This window comes from Phascolarctos cinereus, unplaced genomic scaffold (genome assembly GCF_003287225.1).
Source record: "Phascolarctos cinereus isolate Bilbo 61053 unplaced genomic scaffold, phaCin_HiC Scaffold_4;HRSCAF=312, whole genome shotgun sequence".
Lineage (NCBI taxonomy): Eukaryota > Metazoa > Chordata > Mammalia > Diprotodontia > Phascolarctidae > Phascolarctos > Phascolarctos cinereus.
In genome coordinates, this window is record NW_027555847.1 from 697,621,542 (window position 1) to 697,644,622 (window position 23,081).

The 23,081-nt window shown below is 52.2% G+C and overlaps 2 protein-coding genes across 4 annotated transcripts in view; one reads left to right on the forward strand and one right to left on the reverse strand.

Moving 5' to 3' along the window:
* MORN3 (MORN repeat containing 3) overlaps positions 1–1,806 on the forward strand; it is a 13,954-nt gene extending 12,148 nt beyond the window's left edge. For 2 of the 3 annotated variants that reach the window (XM_078154283.1, XM_078154284.1), the window contains one exon: positions 528–1,806. The gene's annotated coding sequence lies outside the window, so the exon portion shown is untranslated. The remainder of the gene's footprint in view (positions 1–527) is intronic. The other variant, XM_078154285.1, reaches the window with a different exon arrangement.
* LOC110196793 (calcium release-activated calcium channel protein 1) lies at positions 1,755–22,763 on the reverse strand. The gene is made up of 2 exons (XM_020970168.2): positions 22,199–22,763; positions 1,755–3,359 (listed from the first exon to the last, which is right to left on the reverse strand). Exons 1-2 carry the CDS (start codon positions 22,538–22,540, stop codon positions 2,769–2,771), a joined length of 933 nt encoding a protein of 310 aa, XP_020825827.1. The 5' UTR covers positions 22,541–22,763; the 3' UTR covers positions 1,755–2,768.
* Positions 22,764–23,081: the final 318 nt, after the last annotated feature.

The following is a 23,081-nucleotide window of genomic DNA, read 5'->3' on the forward strand; positions in this document are numbered from 1 at the left end:
AGAGAGGGCCTAGAACACAGATCAGGGCTGAGAGGGGGCCCAGAACACAGATCATGGCTGGGAGGAGGCTCAGAAAATAGATCAGGGTTGGGGAGGGACCTAGAATACAGATCAGGGCTGGGAGGAGGCTTAGAAAATAGATCAGGGTTGGGGAGGGGGCTCAGAACATAGGTTAGGGCTGAGAGGGGGCCTAGAACACAGATCAGGGCTGGGAGGAGGCTTAGAACACAGGTTAGGGCTGGAAAGGGGCTTAGAACACAAATCAGAGCTGGGAGGGGGCCCATAACAGATCAGGGCTGGGAGGGGGCCTAGAGCATAGATCGTGGCTGGGAGGAGACTTAGAAAACAGATCAGGGTTGGGGAGGGGGCTCAGAACATAGGTTAGGGCTGGGAAGGGGCTTAGAACACAAATCAGAGCTGGGAGGCAGCTTAGAACAATAACTTTCAGACAGGAAGGCTTTAGGACAGAGAATGTCAGAGCTTGGAGAAATCTTGGAGAACATCCAGTCTTAGCTCTTCTTTTACAGATGAGGAAACTGGCTCAGAGAGGGCACCTACTTTGCCAAGGTCACAGAGTGTAAGCAGCAGAGGGCAGGACGGGAGCTCCAGGCTCCTGGCTCCCCAATCTGGGGGCTCTGGTCACTGACCATCAAGATGTCTACTCCCTGTACCCCTTTTCATCCAAAAGTGTTTTGTGGGATTTTTCTTTAATCCGAGTAAAAATATGGTCATCAGAATTTCCCAACACATCCTGGGCTTGGAAATTCAGTTGTCAGAGAATGCTAGGCTTGTTCAGGCCGGAAGGTCAGTTCAGAGTTTTGAAGTAAACGTTTAATCCTCACAATCTCACAAATACTCCCCAGCCTGGCCCCAGGCTGGAATGAGTGCCCCCTGCCCTTCAAGCTGCCTCTGATTTGCCCTGGCCGGCAGATCTATCCCCACCGACCCCTTCTTCTGGGATCCTGCCATCAATGATGGTACCTGGCTGGGGGCCTGGGCTCCTACAAGGCAGGGCCAATGCTCTCCCCTGCCCCAGCACCAGTCAAAGAATGACCAGTCCCCTCAGGCCGACCAGAACCCAAAATACCTGTGAGAATCTCCAAGCTTTAGGCCAGCACTGAAGCCAGCTCTACTCCTTCCCCCCAAGTCTTCTCTCCTCCGGGCTAAACACTCCCAGTTCCTTCAAATGATTCCTGTACAAGGACTCCAGGCCCCTCAAAACACAGGTCACTTCCTGTGGGCTTGCTCTGGGAATGGGTAAGCCCGCATCCTTCCTAAAAGCCAAAACTAGAAACAGTCCTCTAGCTATGGGCTAAGCAGGGGGACTCTCATTCCCACATTCTGGACCCTATGCCCCTTACTAACTTAGCCTAAGCCCTCATGAGCTTTTTTGGTCTGCCATGTTATCTGAATAAATCAGACAGCTGCTGGAAGTCCACTGAGATTCCAAGATCGTTTTCACATGAGCCATCCGTCATCCAGAATCGTGCCCAGCTCTAGGATCGGCCAGATACCATCAACCCCAGCTCAGAATCAAATAAGATGTTTGTAGTGCCCTCAGCACAGTGCCTGGCACGTTGTGGGCACTGGATAAATGTTTGTTCCTTCCTGCCTTCCTGCTTGAAATAATATTGGAAGAGGTTCGTCCTCCTCCATGACGAAAGGATAGAGCAGGCTGGCATATGATCACATGAAGGGAGGATAATTGCCTTTCTCTAGGGAGTCACTCAGTTCCACCATGATACACACACTGCTTTGACTTTGTAGACTGGGGTTTATTTCAAAATAAAGACTCTTTGTAAAATATGTGCATTCCATAGAAAAAGGTATAAAATCACCAACACTTTGGAAGGCTCTGGGAAGCTGGCCACTGCTCAGAGAGATGAGACAGAGGATATCAAATATTAGCACTGGAAAGGACTTTAGTCCAAGCCCTTCATATTTTACAGATGGGGAAAGTGAGGCCAAGAAAGGCAGCACAAGATTACTCCTGAGTTAGCGCAGCTGGGATGAGAACCCTGGTCTCCTCTATTCAAAATCCAGCTCTGCTGCCCCCGTACCAGGCTTTCAGAACCCTTCCTCCTTAACTAAGAAGTTTCCCCCATTGCCCGAGAACTAGTCCCACCATCCCAGCTTGCAGGACTCTGCCCTGTGCCTGGGAAAACCAAGGGACGGTCTGAGAGAAAGGCAAACTTCTCCTAGGGCTGGGCACTGGTGGAAGCAGGTGAGTAAGCAGAGATAGAGAGAATGGAAAGGGGGAAGAATATCTGGAGAAAACTGGCCTGCCCCAGCCCAACAAACATGGACACGCAGAGCCAAGTTCCCTCAAGTGTATATTTTGTGTGTATACACACACATACACACACACATACGCGCACACACACACACACACACTCTCTCACTGCTCAACAAGGAGGGTCTAGGGGCACGGAATCCGGATGGCACTTTGTGAATGGTGGTCAGGAAAAAAAAGGGGAGAAAAAAGGGGCTGAGGGAGAATTGTCCCCGATTTAGCCCTGCAGCGCTTACCCCATCAGACAGGGAAATGCAGGGCTGAGAAAAGGAGGCAAAAGTTCCTAAGTCAAGGCTTTAAAAACAAAAACTCCTCTTCTCCCCCACCAAGTCCCAGGTCCCACTGTCCTCCAGGCTCATGCATCAGAGAGAGGGGTCAAATTAGAATATTAAGGCAGGACAGGTTTCCTTCCGGAGCCCAAACTGTCCTCCCTCCCCGCCCCCGAGCTCCGGGACAGGGGGGTGGAGGAGGGGCATTATGCAAAATGGCTGCCAGGGGTCAGCGGGTGATCCCCTCTATGGTCCAGCTGGTCCTGCAGCCGGGCAAACTCGGCCAGCTCGTTCAGCTCCTGGAACTGCCTGTCGGTCTTGTGGCTGACCAGCGACCGGTAAAAGTGGACCGCGAAGACGATGAAGACCAGGCCGAAGGGCACCATGATGGTGGTGGAGGCGATGGCTGCCTCCTGGCCAGGGGTGAAGCTGGCGTTGGAGGACGCGGCCGGAGGAGGGGCCCTGCTGGACTGGGGCTGCTCGGGCTGCTTCTTGAGGGGCAGGAACTTGACCCAGCAGAGCAGGACCACCTCGGCCAGGAACAGCAGGGTGCCGATGACCGTGGAGAAGGCCCAGGCCAGCTCGATGTGCCGGTGCATGCGCTCGTGGGGCGACTCTTTGACCGAGTTGAGGTTGTGCACGTTGCTGACCGCCTCGATGTTGGGCAGGATGCAGGTGCTGATCATGAGCGCGAACAGGTGCACGGCCACCAGCACCGTGGTGCACGCGCTGAAGGCGATGAGCAGCCCCGGCGGGTAGTCGTGGCTGGCGTCCAGCTGCACCTCCACCATGGCCACCTGCGGGGACGGAGGGGGTCAGGGAGGTGGGCCGGGGAAGGGGGTCCCGGGGGAGGCTCTGCTGGAGGGCCCTTCATTTAACCGTAACGAGACAAATTGAGGCTGGGAGAAATGACAGGATTTACTGACTAGTAGCTGGTATCAGGGAAGGAAAGGCCTCAACTCCCAGTCCTAGGCTCTAGCCATAAAACAATTCCTACCCTCAGGGAGTTTACTGGGGTGGGGTGGGGGCGCTGGGACAATGCAAAACCATCCCAGTCGGGCTAGGGAGAAGCCTGAAGAACTGGGGGAAATCCAGGAAAGTTTCTTGTAGGAGGTGCCTTCAAGGGAGCTAGGGCGTCTACAGCTGGAAGGAGCCCTAAAAATCTAGTTTGGTTTTCTTTTCCTGAGGAAACTGAGGCTGATTTGCCTGAAGTCAGAAGATGGTAACTGGCACGGCCAGTTTGGACCTGTGTCGGCTGACAGCCCCGATCCAGGGCTCTTTCCACTGGGACATAGAGTAGAGCAAATTGGAACCCAAGTCTTCTGACTCCAGACCCACAGCTTCTTCCCCTTACGTCTGGTGCTGATATCTTTGGCGCAATCTTATTTAAAGGTAACGGACTTCTTGGAAAGTTCTGGTTTTTTTCTTTTTGGGAAAGGGCTGATGATGTAATGGGAAAAAAAAGGACACAGGGTTTGAATCTTGGCTCTTCCTGTTGACATTCACTACCTGTGTGGCCCTGGCCCAGGCGCCCTTCCCTTTCAGAGCTTCTCACCTGCGAAGCAGGGTCAATAACATCCCATTAACTACAGCGTCAAGTGCTAGAGAAACGAACCGTTCTGGGCTGTTCTGACTGAAAAGCCTTGTAGGGCATCTGAGAACTGTTCAAGGACTGGAAGGTCCCTCACAGGGAAGGGGGATGACGGGCTCTGTGCTCCTTGGCCTAGAGGATTGAACTAGACAGAAGAAATGGGAAGGAGCTTCCCAGCAGATTAAGGCTTGCTGGGAGGAAGTTTCTATCAGAGTGGTCCCAAAAGTGGAATGGGGGCACAGCTCGGTGGCGCAGTGGATAGAGCATGGGCCCTAGAGTCAGGAGAACCTGAGTTCAAATGTGTCCTCAGACACATAACACTAGCTGTGTGACTCTGGGCAAGTCACTTAACCCCAACTGCCTCACTAACAAAGAAAGAAGAAAGAAAGAAAGAGGAATGGGCTTGCCCCAAGAGGGACTGGGCTGCCCCTCACAGAAGGACTTTGGAGATTCCGTCCCACTCACAGATGAGTAACTTACCCTCTGAGCCTCAGTCTCCTCATCTGTTATATAGGGATAACACACCTATAGTAAAGTGCTTCACAAACCTGACAGTGCTATATAAATGTCCACCATTCGATATAAAAGAATTTTCCCCCTCAGCAGCCATTGACAAAAATTCTATTGATTAGGGACAACACCCCAAGGCATGCCTGGTGTCACTGAAATTCACTCTCCAACAACCACTAACAAATAATCGGTAGTCTCATAGGTACAAAAATATTGATAGCTCTTTTCGTAGAGGTAAAGAACTGGAAACTAAAGGGATGCCCCTCCGTGGGAATGGCTGTACAAATTATGGCATGTGAATATAAAGGAATACTGTCATAAGAAACACCAGTGATGGCGATGTTTCAGAGAAGCCTGAGAATAATAATGATAATAATAATAATTACTATGTTATATAACATACATAAAATATAGAATATAAATGAAAATATATCCTATAAATTCAATGCAATATCAATATAAATTATACTGACAAATATAACAATCACTAGCATTTTTAAATATAGCACACTAAGCTTCATAAAGCACTTTACAAATATTATCATTTGATCTTCACAACAACCTGGAAGGTAGATGTTATTAATTATCATTTTGTTGTTGTTAGTCAGTCCTATCCAACGCTCCACTGACCCCATTTGGGGTCTTCTTGGCAAAGATACTGGAGTGGTTTGCGATTTCCTCCTTCGGCTCATTTTCCAGATGAGGAAACTGAGGCTAACAGGGTGAAGTGACTTGCCCAGGGTCACACAGCTAGACAACAACTTGATCTGAACTCAGGTCTTCCTGAGTTTGGGTTTTTCCCTCTGCCCACTTTGCTGGGAAGACTTATATGAACTGATGCAAAGGGAAGTGAGGCATGCCATACTGTAACAGAAACAACACTGAAATTCTGATTCCCAAGAACGGATAACGGAGGACCTTCTCCATCCCGGCCAGAGCAGGCACAGACTGGGCCCAGAACGTGGCAGAGCTGTGGACACAGCCAGCGTGGGAATTGGCTTTGCTTGACTCTGCATATTCATTACAAGCGTTTGTTTCTCTTCCTTTTTCCCAGGGGAGGGGAAGGTGGGAGAGAGGGACCATAGATATTTGCTAATTTAAAAGTATGATAATGTCCCGATCAGCAGCAAGGTACTGAGGCACGTGGCTCTGCCGAGTGGGGACTGTTTCATCCTTGGTCCTCGTGTCCCTCAGCACTTCTAGGCCCATAACGCTTATCAACGACTGACCACAGGTCAATGAGCACGTTAGTGTCTATAACATGACAGGCATGGCCAGTGTCCAGCCCTAGAGATACAGAGGACAAGATCAGCCCTCCCCTCAAGAACCTTCCATTCTACTGGCCTGGCTCTGGAGAAGCACACCCTGGCATGGTGCCCTGGGTGTGAACCCCAGTGGGCTCCTGGCAATGGCCCCCCAGCTGGTTCCAGGACCCTCTTTGTCCTCCATAACCAGGAAGAGAAGAGAGAGGCTTCTGAGAACACCTACCCTCACTTGCTGCCAGCAGCACAGGCCAGCAAAGGAAGTCACTGGACCAGCAGCAAACACAGCCCCGGGGGTTTTTCCACCAGATCTCTAGTAGGGCTACAGTTCCCCAAGACTGAGACAAATTGTCTTACTTCCAGATTCTTGGAGTGAGGCAGGCACAGGTCACCAGGTACATGCCATGCCCCACCCCACCCCACCCCACTCCTCCCCTGCCTTTTCCTTTCTCTGGGGCTTTTTAAAACACCCCTATCCAAAGCAGCCATCTCAGCAGATCTGGGGTATTATCTTGGGGCTGGATCTAGGCACAGTCCCAGGCAACCATCTCAGGCTGAGTTGCTGTTGGGGGAGGGAAGGGAGAAAAGCAAGAGTGGGATGCGGGTCAGGGGCCTTGAGATGAAGGGTTCCAACCACAGAGGGCCCCTGCCAGCCAGGCACAGAATTACCAGTTGGAAGGGCCCTCGGTGGCCTCCAGGGTTCCCAGTCTGTGGGGCACCTTGTCCTGCACTGGCCCTGGTTCTACTCTCTGAGGCGAAGGACTCTCCTCCACGTGTCAGCCCCTCTGACCGCTGAAGAGCCCTCTCACGGCTCCCTGAGCCTTGTCTTCTGCAGGCCCATCTTCCCAGCTCTTTGTACCGATCCTTCCATGAGATGAGCTCAGGGCCCTCCACCATCTTGGCTTGTCCTCCTCTGGCCCCTCTCCGATTATCCATGTCCTTCCTAAACACAAGACTCTAGGGAGGGCTTGACCAGAGCAGGTCTGCAGAAGCAATCGCCCTTGCCTTTCTGGAAGACTGCACCTCCTCGTACTGCGGCCTCCTAACGGGCACGCTTCTATCCCCTGGATCTTTCTCAGGCAAACTGCCATCTAGCATTGCACCCCTCTGAACATCATGGAACCCAAAGGCAAAAGGGACCTCAAAGACCATCAGGGACAATTCCATCATTTTAAAGATCAACCCTCAAATGTTTATCAGCTGTCTGTGTGCCAGTCCCCCAACGAGGGGCTGGAGAGAAGAAAAAATAAAATGAACCGGTCGCTGTCCTCAGAGAACTTATGTTCTATGGGAGGAAACTATGTGGAAACTGCGGATACCCTAGGGGTCATATAGGTAGTGAGGGGCAGAACTGGGCTGGAATCCAAGAACTCCAAATCGGGCGTTTTAAGATCCAGTGAGCTCCGGCCCGTGTCCTGTGCTTTGTAAACCGTCTGGCGTAAGACAAATGTCATGTTTATTCCTAAAATCAGCAGCTACAAGCCAGAGGCTTCCTGGCCTGCTCTGGGGGCCAGGACTGAGGGAGTGGAAAGGAGCAGCCCAGCCCGGGGAGGCCACACCAATGGGAGACCAGACAGGGCCGTCCTGAGCCAGGGGATCCATTCTGAGCTCTCCTAGCTTGGCAGGGCATCTGGCCCTGACCCTCCTGCACCTGCCTGGTCTGTGGGAGAAGTGGGTCACACACGGAGGTGCCTAAAACCTCCCTCCTACTTCTCCCTTTGCTTCCTCTTCCTGTCCCCTGGGGCAGGGGGGCTGGGCCGGCTGCCCTGGGCCCACAAACTGACAAGGACATTAAGAATGCCCAGGGCACCACTCTGAGTCAGCCCTGGGAGGAAGATAGGCTTTCCACAAGGGTCCACCGTGGCCCCCAGAGCAGACTCAGCAGTCTTTCACAGGCATTTTCCAGGTCAGTAAGGCATTGGTGAAAAGGTGGGCAATATTCTAAAAATAATGGTGTGAAGGGGATATCTCAGCCCTGGTTAAGGTCCTGCCTCCCATGGAAAGGGAACCTCAGAGCCTGGGGGAGTGGGGGGGGGCATCACCATCCCAGATAGAGCTGGGGTTCACATATACATATACAGCTAGAGTAGAAGGGACCTTACAGATGACCTCATCTAAACCCCTCCCTCATGTTACTGAGGAGGGCTCAAGGTCACAAAGCTAAAAGATGGTGGCTGAGGGCAGCTGACTGCAAGCTCCCTGCCCCATCCCATGCCAAATGAAGGAGCTGGCCACAGGGGCCCCAAGGGGGGGCAGTCTAGTCTGTCAAGGCCACCCATACCACCAACCCCACCTGGTGAGCAGAAGCAGAAACTGCCCCAACACTCACTGGAAGGGAGAGGAGGAAAATAATCATGGCTGGCATGTGAAGAGCATTTTCTGGTTTGACCCTCCCAACAACCCTGGGAGAGAGAGGCTATTGTTATCCCCATTTTACAGATGAGGAAACTGAGGCCAGGAACGGCTAAGTGGCTTGCCCAGTCACACAGCCAGTACATGTCTGAAGCTGGATTTGAACTCAAGCCTTCCCAACTCTTAAGACCACTATTCTATATGTGCAGGTACAAACATGCTTCTTCAAACCCATCCCTCAGCATACTGCGGTTATTATGAACTCTCCTGGCTACTGGGGCTGAGCATAGCCCAGCCAAAACAGCAGATGGACCTCTTTTCTTCCCTGACAGCGCTCCCAGAAACATACATATGTTTGTAGGGTGGGGCAGTGGATAGAGTGCGGGGCCAGGAATCAAGAAGACTCATCTCCCTGACTTCAAATCTGGCCTCAGACACTTCCTAGCTGTGAGATCCTGGGCAAGTCACTTGCTGGTTTCCTCATCTGTAAAATGAGCCGGAGGAGGAAATGGCAAACCGCTCTGGTGTCTTTGGCCAAGGAAACTCTAGATGGGGTCAGGACTGAAAAGGATAGAATAAGCCTCTAAAAGAAAGCTAGCAACAATTGTGGGAGGGTGACAAGTCTCCAGCCTTGCTCCCGGTGCTTAGGAAACAGGAGGAAGCTGGGGAAAACCATGGACCGGGACCAGCCTAACTCCTGTCCCCACAAACCCCCCACTTCTGTCATCTCCTCCCCCAGGCACTTCCTCTTTGCAGAGGCAGCAGCAAACCTCACCTCCCCCACAGAGCCAGGAAGGGGCCCACTCAGACCTCCAGCAGTGGCTGTGTGCTCTTTGGGCAACGAGGAGGAGGAGAAGACCCAAAGCTTGACCCTCCCAAGTGAGGGCCTGTCTCAGCAGCCTCCCCTAGGGTACCGGGGGACACCAGGAGAGAGAGGGATCCTCCAGACAAGCCGATGCCAGGAAGGGAGTGGCAAGGCCTCAATTTCACATACCCAGAGTCCAGAGGCACCTGCTCACACCCTGACTGAGAGGCAGCAGGTGGGAGCCCCAAACATGTCCACCGAGCCTAGCAAGGGTCCTTAGAGCAGGAAGGACAAGGACAGGATTGTGCATTCATAGGACGCTTCAAGGTTTGCAAAGCCCCTTCCTTTCAAGATTATGCCTCACAAAGGCCCAGCAGCTGTTATCTCCATTTTACTGATGGAGAAATTGAGACCCAGAGGGTGAAGTAACCCTGGCCCATGGGACTGACTCTAACCCCTCCGGCCTAGAAGTACTTCTCTACAAGCAATATTAGCACAGCCTGAGCCCTTAGGGCAGAGGATGTCAGGGCTTGGAGGAGCCTCAGCACAGGGGATGTCAGGGCTGGGAGGGGCCTCAGAACAGGGGATGTCAGGGCTTGGAGGAGCCTTAGAACAGAATTCAGAGCTAGGAAGGGTTTTAGAACAGGAGATGTCAGGACTGGGAGGGGCCTTAGAACAAGGAATGTCAGAGATAGAAGGGCCACGTCAAATATCATCTAGTCTAGTGCTCTCGCATTCTAGAGGAAACAGCAGACCAGGAGGACTTGCCCAGGGTCAGTCCCCACGTGTCCATTCGTTGGTCAGGGACCCTGAGAACAGGCCTTGGGAGAGGGGTTGTCACCACAACCGCTCCCACCTGTCCCCCACTGTGCTTCGTGAGAAGGGGACAAAGCTCAGAAGCAAACATCCAGCCATCAGAAAGTTTCCAAGCACATTTAAGGTAAATTCTCTGCCTTTGGATGGGGCCGGGGGTGGCCCTGGGGACAAGCTCTCCTCTAGAGAGTCAAGAAGAGAACGGGCCTTGGAGGTAAAGGGGAAAGGGCTGGAGGCAGTCCTCAAACAAAGTCTCAAGGCCAATGCCCCTGGGTCCTGGCAAGTTCCCATAGATCTCCATGGTGCCCAGGGCAAAGTTTGAGGATCAAGGACCTTCAAAGCCCCTACTGCCAGAGCTCCCAGCCTCCCCACCCCCCACCTCAGCCTGTCCCCAAGAGATCAGGTTACCTTGAGTTGCTCCACAAAGTAAATATAGCCAGAGCACAGGGCATATTAACTCAAAATAAACAGCCCCACACCACCAAGTGAGCCAAGGCCTACTGAGAGCCCTGCTAGCTTCACTCGGATATGGAAAAGGCCCACAGGTGCCCCCCCCAAGCAAGGTGTTCTTCACTTTCTGCCCCAGCTGGGCGGGAGCTGGTCAGAGATGCCCACCAGACAAATGCTTCAAGCAGTAAAGGGCAAGGCTGTCCCTGGACGCCATTCCCTTCATCCACCAACCCCTCACCCTACTTCCCTGTCCAGCCTGTCTTCCCCACAGATCCCTCAGTACCGTCGCCCAGCATCAAATCACAGACTTAGAGCTGGAAGGGTCCTCAGAGGTTGGCTACTGCCAGCTCCTCGTTTTTCAGAACAGGAAACCAAGGCTCTGAGAAATGACTGCTCAGGGAAGGTCAGAGCTGGAAGGCACTTTGGTGGACATCGAGTCCACCCCCTTCATAAGAAGCAGGAGAAAGAGCGTCATACTTGAAGTCAAACAGGCTAGGTTCAAATCTTGACTCCACTACCCAGTGACTGTGGGCTAACTGCTTAGCATAGTGGTTAGAATCTGGCACTTTCTCCACTGTGGCCTAGGTTCAATTGCTGGTCAGGGAACTGAAGTCTCTTTTGGGAGGCAGCATGGTATAATGGATAGAGAGTTAAACTTCGGGTCTGGAAGACCCGGGCTCAAATCCCACCTTGGGCAAGTCAACCTCTCTGGACCTCAATTTCTTCACCTGTAAAATGAGGGGACAGCCTCTAAGGTCCCTGCCAGTTCTAGATCTTATTATTCAGTGATTACACAATCTCCGAGGTCCCTTCCAACTCTAAATCTGGGATGCCAAGGATCTTTAGGGAGTGAAAATGCCATATATCCAATCATTCAAATGTGTTTTTCCCACCACGATGCCTTGGTAGGGAGGGCTAATATTCTTCTCACTTTACAGATGGGGAAACCAAAGCTCAGAGAGGTAAGGGGATTTGACCAGGATCACATAACCAGCAGGTGGCAAAGCAGCACTAGAACCCAGCTCCTTCTCCTACAGTCCAATCCAGACAAGGACTGTTGGCTTGTTGCTAGATATTACAATCCTGACCAAAACAGGAACAGTGGGTGAAATAAGATTTAACTTGAGGGAAAGGTGGGGACCAAGCCTCAGTCCAAGTTTTCCAATTAGCTAGTATACCAGCTCTGTCTCCCGAAATGACTGACTTTACGGAGAGGCAGCCTGCCTTTGTGCAGAGAGCACTGGACTTGGGAGTCAGGGAGACCTGGGTGCAGACATGACCTCCAACACTTACTAGCTGTGTGACACTGACCAACTCACTGAGCTCTGAGACTGTCTGCTCACCTGTAAAATGGAGATAATAAATGGAGTTGTTGTGAGGGTCCAATGAGGTCATGTCAAGAGTTCTGCAGACTTTAAATTGCTATAAAAAGTATACGAAGGTAATGTTAAATGCTTTACTCTGAGAGCTCTCTTCAATATAAAGGTAAAAGCTTCTGGAGGGCAGGGACTGTTTCCTCATGGTCTGGTATACTGCCTGGCACACGATAGGTGCTTTATAAATGCTTGGTGGTGGGACAAGGACTATATTCCCAATGATCAAATCAAAACCTGGGTGTACTCCGCCAGGTTCCTGACAGAGTACAGACTGACCTCAGAGGTCTCAAGTTATTAACAGACTAGAATGTTCTTCTAAGAATCAAGGAACCTAAAAAGTTACCTAGGCCATCTTGGCTGTCCTTGGCCTCTACCACATACCTGACCAGTTCTCATTCATCCTCAGATTGAAGAACCTCCAGTAAGAGGGAACCTACTCTGTCCCAACTCAGGAAATTGTTCCAGAACCCTCTGCCCCCCAAACACTGGATGGGACGGTGCTTATTAGGAATGTCTGTTGTTCAGGAAATTTAATCAGCTGACAAGTATTTATTTAGCACCTATGTGCCAGGCATTGTGCTAGGTATGCAAGGGGTTAGCCTTGAGGGCCTCTCAGATCTAAGATCTTTTAACCTTAGACATTCCAAGCTTAGCCTGATTCAAACACCTACCCAACCTCTGACCAGATGCCTCAGCTTCCTCATCTGTCAGATGGGGACAACAACATTTACACTGCCTATCTCATGGGGGACAGGGCGAAAGGGTGAGGGAAGTGCTTTTTAAACCCTACCGTACTATAGAAACGTGAGCTGTCAATAAGAATTCAACAATATGAACTCACTACGAGTCACCAGAGTCATATGGAAGCCAAGAAGCACAGTTCGACCTCAGGCTGCACTGGGAGACATGTTCAGTTCTGGGGACCCAGGCTGAGGAAGGATACTTAAGCTGACATGTCCAAAGGAGGGTGACCAGGAGGGCAGAAGGTTTCAAAACCATGTCTTGTGAGATCGGCTAAAGGAACCGGGGATGTTAAAGGCAGAGAAGTCTGAGGAAGGAAGGAGAGCTCTCTTCAGCCATTTCAGAAGCGGTCATGTGGCCAGAGGCCCATCTGCTCGGCCCCAGAGAACAGAACTTGGAGTGATAGATGGAAGATGCCAAGAGGCAGCTTTCTGCCCCTTGTGAGAAGAAACATGGTCCTGACTGCTGGCTGGCCCCTAGTGGAATGGGCAGGTCCTCTTTGCAGAAGCCCAGCTTGGAGGACTGACCATTTGCTGAGGGTGTTGTAGGGGACTTTTTGTTCAGGCATGCAGTAGACTACCTAATCTCTGAAGTTCCTTGGATTATTACTCTTAAACACTCCCCAGGCCTGACCTCACCCGTGCAAAAAGCATCACGTGTGACCTAATTAGCTTCCTCTCCCCCTTCCATCACAGGACCATAGATTAAGAGCGAGAAAAGGATCTTTGGTCATCAGATCTGTGATCTTAAGCCAACCCCTCTGTCATTTCACAGATGAAGAAACAGAGGCCTTGAGATGAGTGACTTGATCAAGGTCACAAGGGAAATAGGATTTGAACTAGGGTCCCAGGCCTCCCACGTTCAGCATTCTTTCCATTCTCTCCCATCTTATATTTACTTACAAATCTTTTTTCAAAGCTATTCTACGCAACTCCCCACCTGGCCCTGGGAATGAAAGGAGTCCATGGGGGGAGGGAGGGAATAATCCAAAAGTAATTTATGTTTGGGGTTTGGAATGTGCACACATCGCTTCCTAATTTTGTTCGGCTTAGACTACCTTTACGCTGCCTTGGCCCTCACCCACTGACTGCCGGGCGGCCGTCAGTCAAATCTGCCCTCACCAAGAGGTGGGGACAGGGGAGGAGGCATTGTTCTCCCCCTTCTACAGTTGGGTAAATGGAGGCCCAGAGTGAAGAGCTGCCACAGGCTGGAGTCAGTAGAGGCTGCTCTGTAACCCACGGGTTCTGGACTCCTCAAGTGTTTTCTTCCAAAGGGAGTGAGAGGCAAGGAGAAAACACAGAGATACAAAAACTCAACCCCCAACCCGGGCTAACTCTCCAGGCTCAGCCAACTACTGGACTGTTTCCATCATCGCAACGTAAGCTCGCACACTAAGTGCTGCAAGGGGCCTCGGATGGGATCTAGTTCAACCCTCTCATTTTTCAGACAAAAACCAAGGCCTATGAAGGACAAGCATCCAAGGCCTATGATTCGAACACAGGGCCTTTAACCCCAACGTTGATGCTCTTTCTGCCATCCCAGACAAACCACCTGAGCAGCATCTCTGGTACCTTCCGAGGCAAGAATGCCCAGGGTGGTGCAGACTGACCAGCAACGAGGCCCAGAGACATGACGCTCACACAGGCTGGAATCATCTGAACCTCTTCCAAGTCTGCAAAGCATTTTACAGACATGATTTCATTTAATCCTCACAACAAGCTCGGGAGGGAGATAATACCTGTCTTACTGTCCTAATTTTAAGGATGAGACAGAGAGGTCCTGGCTTGCCTCAGGATCACAGGCAGAGGGGGGCCTTTCACAGGCTCATAGATTCAGAGGGGACCCGAGAGGCCATTCAGTCCTCATTTTACGGATGAGAAACTGAGGTCAAGCGTGATTAAGGGACCTGCCCAGAAGTAAGCAGCCAGGAGGAGTCTAAGGGCAGGATTCGAAGCCAGACTTTGGTGATTCCAAGGTCAGTGCCCTAACCACTACACCATCCTGTCTGACCCTCTTGTAAGGCCCTTAGCAATAGCTTTGATTGACTGACAGCCCACCTCTGAGGCAGTCAGATAAGGGGACTGACCCATTCTGGCTATGACCCTGAGTAAGCCCCTTCTCCTATCTCTAAGGCTAGGGGTAGTTGCCCACCTATACTGGTAGAGGGGGGTGAGGGATGCCCACATGTCAAGGATGTCATTCCACCAGCTACCCATGGTGTGCCACTTTGCAGAGCCAAAGCTCAGGGCCCGAGCAAGGGTTTGGTTCCTGGCTGCCTTCCAGGTCAGCACCAGGATGCCTGTTTTCATTTGTGCTGATTCTGAGGGCCTCCATCGAGGGCAGGATGCCAGAGTCCTTGCCAGGACATCCTGACCCTTCACTCCCAAAGGCAGGACCTGAGCAGCTCCTTCCCCCAGGCCCTGCACAGAACAGGAATTTTGTCTACTGACCAGCCCATCCTAGACAGAAAGCAGAAACCTAAGACGGGGCAGCCAGAGGGCATATGGCAGGCCAGAGAAACACCACGCCATTAGCCCTTCCCACATGTAGGTTGACTCTCTCCCTCCTCAACTGAAACCCCTACACCCTTCAAACCCATCAAGCATCCCCCAAGTCTAGGGAGGAAAGGAGCTCTCCTACAACCCTGGCAAACAGAGAAACTTGCAATTTACAAGTACTAGACCATTTTATCTATGGAAGGGGAAGCTGAGGATGGGATGAGACATGGTCTTAGCCCAGGGGTGGGGAACGTAGGGCCTTCAGGCCACACGTGGCCCTCTAGGTCCTCAAGTGTGGCCCTTTAACCGAACCCAAACCACAATCCAAATTTCCGTCAAAGTGCTGCACTTGAGGACCTAGAGGGCCACATGTGGCCTTCAGGCTACAGGTTCCCCACCCCTGGTCTAGACAAGGGATCTAGTTTGGAACCCCAGGTCTGCTAATTACTATCTGCGTGACTTTGGGCCAGTCATTTCCCATCTTTGGGGCAAAGAAGCAAGCTAGACTAGGCGATCACCGAAAGCCCTTCCAGCTCTGCAGGGTGGACGTTTTTTAGTGGTCGGGCCTGGGCAAGGCTTCAGAGAGGAGGGGGCATCTGATCAAGGACTTGAAGGATTTCAAAAGGCAGAAAGGAGAAAAGTCACATGGTGGGCCCTAGGACAAGTCACTCTGAACATTCATTCACCTAACATGCATTTATTAAGTGCCTCCTTTGTGCCAGGGTAAGCTAAATGGCAAAGTGCATAGAGTGCCAGGCCCGGAGTCAGGAAGACAAGTTCAAATTTGACCTCAGACACCTGCTAGCTGGGTGACCCTGGGCAAGTCACCTCACCCTGTTTGCCTCAGTTTCCCCATCTGTCAAATGAACTGGAGAAGGAAATGGCAAACCGCTCCAGTATCTCGGCCAAGAAAACCCCAAATGGGGTCAGGGAGAGTCAGACTCGACTGAAACAAACAAACAACAGCAATACTTTGTGTCAGCTACTTACTGTGCTGGGCTCTGGGATACCATGACAAAAAAGGAATAGTCCCTGCCCTCCTGCAGCTTATAGTCTACTGGGGGGAAGGGAAGAAGGAGATTAGCGTGTAAAGCTAACTGGAGAAGGGAGGGCTCAGACAAAGATACTAGAAAAGGCCTCATTTACTACTTCCCCGAAGGAAGTAAGGATTCCAGGAAGGAGAGAGAGGTGAGGAGAGGTGTACACGCCTGTGCAAAGGCACGAGGGCAATGGCCAGCAGGCCACGTAGGCTCAAGACTGAGCTTGGGAAGGAGAGTAATACGGAAGGAGTGTAGAAAAGTCAGCCCTGAGCCGGACTGGGAAGGGTTCTAAACACCAGGCTACAGTGTTTGGATTTTATCCTGGAGGCAAAGGGGAGCCATTGTAACTTCTTGAGCAGGGGAGTGACAGGATTAATAATAACTAACATTTAGATAGGGCCTGGCACCAGGCGAAGCACTTATAATTATTATCTCATTTGATTAAATGATCTCTAAAGGCTCTTTCCAAATCCTATGCCTCAGGAGTGCATGGGTTTTAGGGGTAGGGTGGGGTTGTTCATGTGACCTGCTTTCCTCCCCTCTTCCCCCCAGATTCAAGGCCTGGGAAGGGTGAGGAATTAGGAAGAACTCCCTTCAGGGAAGTCAGCTCTGCTGACTCATGGATGGGCAAGAGGAGATGGGCCCTGGAAACTAACTAGCTAGTGCTTGTTACTATGGCTATCTCAAGCTGGGCCAAAGGACAATCATCCCTGGCCCCCACCACAGCCTTGTTCTTAAGAGGGATTTTAACCACAAGGAAGGCGGGTTGAAGGTAGACAAGGGGAGCAGCACCACACCTCCTCCCATCATAACATCTCCCTTCAGACACCCTTTCATTACTGTACTCCCTAGACACGTGGAGTCAGCAAAGTCTTACCCCATCATCATCACCACAGACACAGACACGCACAGACACACACACCCCTTCCCCCCCCACCCAGGGGTTTCATTCCATTACACAGTCACAGAATCTCAGAGCTAGAGGAGACAGAATCACAAAACCTCAGTCAGAAAGACCCTCAGAGACCGTCTAACCCAAGCACATACTTCATCAGGCACCCTCTCTCCACATGTGACAAGTGGTCCCCTGACCTCTGCTTGAAGACTTCCTGTTAGAAGGAGCTCTTTAGCTGCCCAGGCCCCCTGAGGCATCTAGGGATTACTCTAATGGTTAGGAAGTTTTTCCTGATGTCAAGTCTCTTCAAAACCTTCCCTTCCTGCCCCTCGGTCTGAAGAACAAAGCTAGTCCTTCTCCAGTCCTTCAAATAATAACTCACATTTTTATAACCCCTTAAGGTCTACAAAGCGCTTTACAAACATCACCTCTTTTGATCCTCATCCCAGCACTATTGGGATATTATCATCACCCTCAGTTTACAGATGAGGAGCCGGAGGCTGAGAGGTTAGATTTGCCCAGGGTCACACAGGGAGTACTCTGGGCAGGGTTCAAATTCAGTTCTTCTACCTCCAAATCCACCTCTTGAGACACTAAGGTACGTGGGTGCTAACAAGCTAAATATGGCTATCCTGTCTCTCCCAGCCTGAATCTTCTCATATCCAAGCTAAAACATTTCCAGTCCCATTAGCTGGTCTGGCCCCGTCTAATTCGAACTGTGTCCCTAAACCAAAATCCTTTCTACAACATACTCGATATTACTGAAGCCAAGAACCCTTCCCCACTCTGAGCTCAGGGCAGAGTCCAAAAGGGACAACTTCCCCTGGTGACAGACCATCTGTTTGTCATACTAGGGCCGGCAGAGGCCGGAACAGCTGCCTGTCACTCTCCGGGGCCCCCTGCTCCCTGCCTGCTGTTTTTAGCCAAAGGAAGGGGGAGGTGACATTCATTTAACCATCCAGTAAGGCAGGATAAGGAGAGGACTTTCTCCATGTCCCCCCAACCCTGGCCCAGCATCCCACTGGTGGAAATTAGGGATCTGAGTAACCAGGGCAGAAAGAAAAGCTGGCCGGTATCGTACCATGACCTGCTCTTGGGACGTGCAGGCAGAGAAGCGGAATGGGGCAATACTCATTGCCTAACTCTGACCTTGACCCCCTTCATCATAATCAAGCCAGCAAGCATTTATGAAGCCCTTACTATATGACAGGCATTGTGCTGAGGATCGAAAGAAAAAACATTGCTTCCAATGAACTTTCAAAGTACTTCCTTCCAAATGAGGAGATAACACATCCATGTTTTTAAGTAGGTACTCTGGCACTTTATGCTTTTCGATGCTAACAATGATAACCACTGGACTGACCTTAAAGTTAGCAAAGCGATTTACTTACAAATAAAAAATAGATCATAGATACTTTTTAGAGATAAAATATATCATATATACTTCCCTGAGGTCACAATCACCCAAACTGGACAGAGCACTGGGTCCCCTGACCCCTCAGGTGTCAGGCTCTAGGTGAGGCCCTTGAGAATACAGGCAAGGGAGCCAGTCTTGGACCTCACAAAGGAGAGGTCTTGAGCTGGAAGCAACCAGACAGATCATCTTATAGATGAGGAAACTAAGGCCCAGCTCCCATTCCACTAAAGAGAAACAACACAATACAGGGGGGAGGGAGGGAAGGAGAAAAGAAGGAAGAAGGAAGAAAGGGAAGAAAGAAGGGTGAGGGGCAGTTAGGTGGTGCAGTGGATAGAGTACCACCCCTGGAGTCAGGAAGACCAGAGTTCAAAACCGGCCTCAGATACTTGACACTTACTAGCTGTGTGACCCTGGGCAAGTCACTTAACCCCACTGCCTAGCCAAAAAAAAAAAAAAGGTGATAGGGCAGTAGCATCACTAACTGGGGGAATGAGGAGAGGCCTCCTGAAGTAGATGGCTCTTCAGTTGAGCCTTGAAGTGAATTAGGGGTTTCAAGAGAAGGTGATGAGAAGGAAGAGCCTTCCAGGCATGGGAAAAGGCCTGAGCAGAGGCTTGGGATACAGGAGATGGACTGTCCTACAGGGAGAATGCCGAGCAGGGCAGTGTGTATGGGGGGGGGCAGGTCTGGTAATACTATGGGATTTATCTCCATTTTACACATGAGTAAACTGAGGCTCAGTGAAGTTAAGTGAATGTTGTTCTTATCCAGAGGGAAGCAATTCCATTTAACCACCGAGTAAAGCTGCATGAGGATATATTAAATAGGTGATTTTTTTTAAGTACCAATAGAAACTTATTTTTAAAATTTTCAATGCTTGTGGAATTGAACTGAATGGATGAAAGAGACCAGGAGACTCAGATTCTAAACGAGTGACCTATGGCAGTCCACCACATCTCCTTGGGCCTCGGTCTCCTAACCTGTAAAATGGGAATCATTCCTGTCCTGCCTGTCCCATAGGGCAGAGAAGAAAATGACAAGAAGGATGGGAAAGGGTTTCACAAATTATTTTCAATGAATTGTGCTGGCTTAGGAGGCCAAAAAAGCCCAAAAAACAAAAAAAAACTACCTCTTGGCTCATACCAAACAGGGTGAATAAGCTTTTCTTCCTTTTAATCACATCCTAACAACCTGGCAGCAAAGCAAATAGGTCTCTAAGCATGAAGGGAAACAGTTTCAATAACACGACAAGGACAGGATGTGGGGAGCCCCCCACCCCCATCCTGAAGCAGGAACCAGGAGCCCCAGAGAAGGAGCAGGAAGGAGACAGGCTCCAGTTGCCCCCAGACTGACCCCTGCTCAGGTCCCCTCTCGCCCTGGGCCCTGAGTTCCCAACTCTTCTCTCCCCCCCACCCCCCCACCCCATCCCCTAATCTCTCATTCCTCCAGCTCAGTCACTGCCTGGAAAGTGTTTTTGTGCGTTGGGTGGTTTTTTTTTTAATCCGACTGATGAAATGAGCAAGCTTAACCTCCTCACCACCAAAACCGCTCCTCTCACTTGCTGCAAAGGAAAAGGCTAGAGACCCAGGCTGAAATGCACCGAGGGTGCACCCCCACCCCAAGGAGGGAAGGCTGGGGAGGGGCCCTCCTTTTCCAGGGCTCCTCCAAGGCTTACCTCACACCAACCCTACCCCAACTCCAAGCGGCAGGCAGCTCAGTCCTGAGAGCCTCTCCTCAGTGGAACAGGCGGAGGTTAGGAGCTGGAGGGAACTCAGAAGCTGTTGGGTCAAACCCTCTCATTTTACAAGAGAAGGAAAGATGAAGCCTGTATCGTTAGAAAGCAGCCCTGTCAGCATCTGAACACAGGTCACTGGATGGGAGACCCAGAACCTCCCAGGCTGCAGAGTTGAGCTCAAACCACACCCATTTCAGAGCTGAAACTGTCGCCCATGGAGATTAAATGATTTGCAAAAGTCACAGGTAGTCTATTTCAGAGGTCAAATTTGAACTCTTGGATTCTTCCGGCCCCAGAGTCTCTAGACTCCAAACTTTCTAGTACATCACACTGCCTCCTTAATCATCTATGGCAACCTTATCTCATTTAATGAGCAAAGTAAATTCCTGAGACTGACTGACCTGGCCAAGGTCACATAGCTAGTAAGTCACAGAGCTGGTGCTCGGGCATCCAGATCTCTGCCCTGCACCAGGGATGCTTCCGGGCTGAGAGCTGGGGAAAGATTTCCCATGTCTCATCATTCCAGCAAAATCACTGATCCGAAGACACACAGGCCCATAGGAAGCCCCCTACCTCTGGGTTATCTGCCAGGGACAAGGGAGCAACAATTCTGCCAAGTCTCACCTGCTTGCCCAGCCATTCTTTGATTTCGATGCAACTCAATGAATAATTAGAGAAGAGATAAGATGCTGGAAGGTGATAGTCAGGAAGCCCTGGATTCAAGTCCTCCTCTGACACAAACTAGCCCTACAACCCCGGGCTCCTCACTCAGCCTCTTAGTGGTCAAGGCAGCTCTCTAAGATTATGAAGTTATGTATTTGCGTCAGTGGAAGGCAGTTTCCATACCAGAAGTTTCCTGGAGAATGAAATCACAGGTTTGTCCAACAACCATTTATTAAAGGCCTAACTGTGTAAGGCAATTGTGAAAGGTCCAATCGAGTTCACCCCATTCTCACTGTTACCCTATAAAGTAGAAGGGTACAGATTCCTATCCCTACTAGGGGAAACTGAGGCTCCAAGGGAGAGATTAAGTGACCTGCCCAAAGAGCTCTGCTGAAGAGAAACAACCATCTGGTTCCAAATTTAGTGTTTTCTGTTCGGGCCTCTGTTGCCCCTGGGGAGGCTGCCCCGGGACTTTGCTTTACTCTACCTCCCCTCCCCCCACCCTAACCAAGCAGAGAGTGTTCCGCCTGCCAGCAGGCAGCTCTTCATCTGACTATTTCACTTGTTCAAGATTCAAGGCTGGGCCCACTTCCCACTCTCCAGCTGGCTGGCCCCAGGCTTGGGGCTGAGCTTTTAGCATGAGGGTAAGAAGAGATAGTGGGGATGAGAGAGTAACTTTCAAAGCTAAGGGGTTAAGCAGGGGGCTGTAACTCTTCCCGGCTTCAGTTCCCGGCAGTGATAACAAATGGAGGGGACACTAACTCTTAAGGGGAGGGGGGGGAGAAGGAAGACGGGTCTCTCCTCTGGTCTGCAAAAGCTGCTCAATTTCACCGGCTCCCACCTGCTAGCATATATACATTGGGGCTTAAGGGGAAACAAAAGAAGGCCAGGAACCCTCCCTAGATATCCGATCCATTACCTCTCCCAGGACACATCCAGGCAGACCACTTGTGGACTCTTACTGCCCAGCCAGCCACAGACGTTCAAGCCACCTGTCTCCCCCTACTCCCCTATCAAAAAAATCCACAGCCCACTAACTACACATATACAGACCACTCATCTATCCTACTCCCCCCTCCACTTCAGCACAAACACTAATTGCTTGTTTATCTCTACACCAGCCACGTACATCTGGCCCATTCCCCCTTTGCCCCTAAACCCTGTCTATTCCGGACCGGCAACCCCGCCTCTCCCCTCCCCCCATCTAACCCTAGCCCGTACAGCTGGCTCCTGTTCCACCTCCCGCGGTGGCACAGCTGGCCCCCCTGTTCTCTCCCCCCCTCCCGTGATGGCACAGCTGGTGGCCCCCTGGTCTCCTCCCCCCAGGACACAGCTGGTGGCCCCCTGCAGACTCCCCCCAGGACCCAGCTGGTGGCCCCCTGCAGACTCCCCCCAGGACCCAGCTGGTGGCCCCCTGGTCTCCTCCCCGCAGGGCACAGCTGGCCCCCTGCAGACCCCCCTTCCCCTCGGGCCCGGCCAGGCGGGCTCACCATGGCGAAGCCCGAGAGCAGCGCCGACGTCCGGCTGGAGGCTTTGAGCTTGGCCCGGCTCAGGTAGAGCTTGCGCCAGGACAGCGCCTGCATGGAGTGCTCGTTGAGGCTCATCACCTCCTGGTAGCTGTGGCCCACCCACTCCGGGTACGAGACGGCAGCCCCGGGCAGCGGCGGCGGGGGCGGCGGCGGGGCGGCCCCCGGCGGCTCGGCGGCGTCCCCGCTACGGCGGCGGCTCCGGCGGCTGCCGCTGGTCGGGGGGGAGCTGCCGCGGCCGCCGCTGGCGAGGGGAAGCTCGGGGCTGCTGCTGCTGGGCGGGGGCGGGGCGGGCTCCGGATGCATGGAGCACGCTGCGAAGGCCCGCCCGGGCGGCGGCTGGCGAACGGGAGGGGCCCGCGCGGCTCGGCGCTCCCGCGCCTCGGCCTCGCCTCCGCCGCGCAGCTAGCCCCGAGCAGTCCGAGCGGCCGAAGAGCACGGACCGCACTGGCGAGCTGAGCCCAGGCCACCGCCTCCCGCCGCCCGGACCCCGGGCGCACCCGCCTATTGGCCTCAGACCGCCAGCTTCATTTACATAAGCCCCCAGGGCTCCGCCCACGCTGGGCACCCCATCTGAGGCCCGCCGGGGCGGGGGCGGAGGGAGAGTGGGCGGGGATTGGAGAACGTGTGACCCGGCTCCTCCCACAACCCACCTCCTCCTGCTCTGCCCCTCTGTCTCCAACACCCCCCCCCCCCCCCCCCCCCCCCCCCCCGCTCCCAGTTTCCAACCAGCCCGGGCTGCCCTGCTCCCAGCAGTGCGCCCACCTCCGGCTGACTGCTCACCCCAACCCGCCCCCTCAGCCACTTCTTTTGACAGCTTCTCACACGCTCAGGCTCCTGGGGTGGT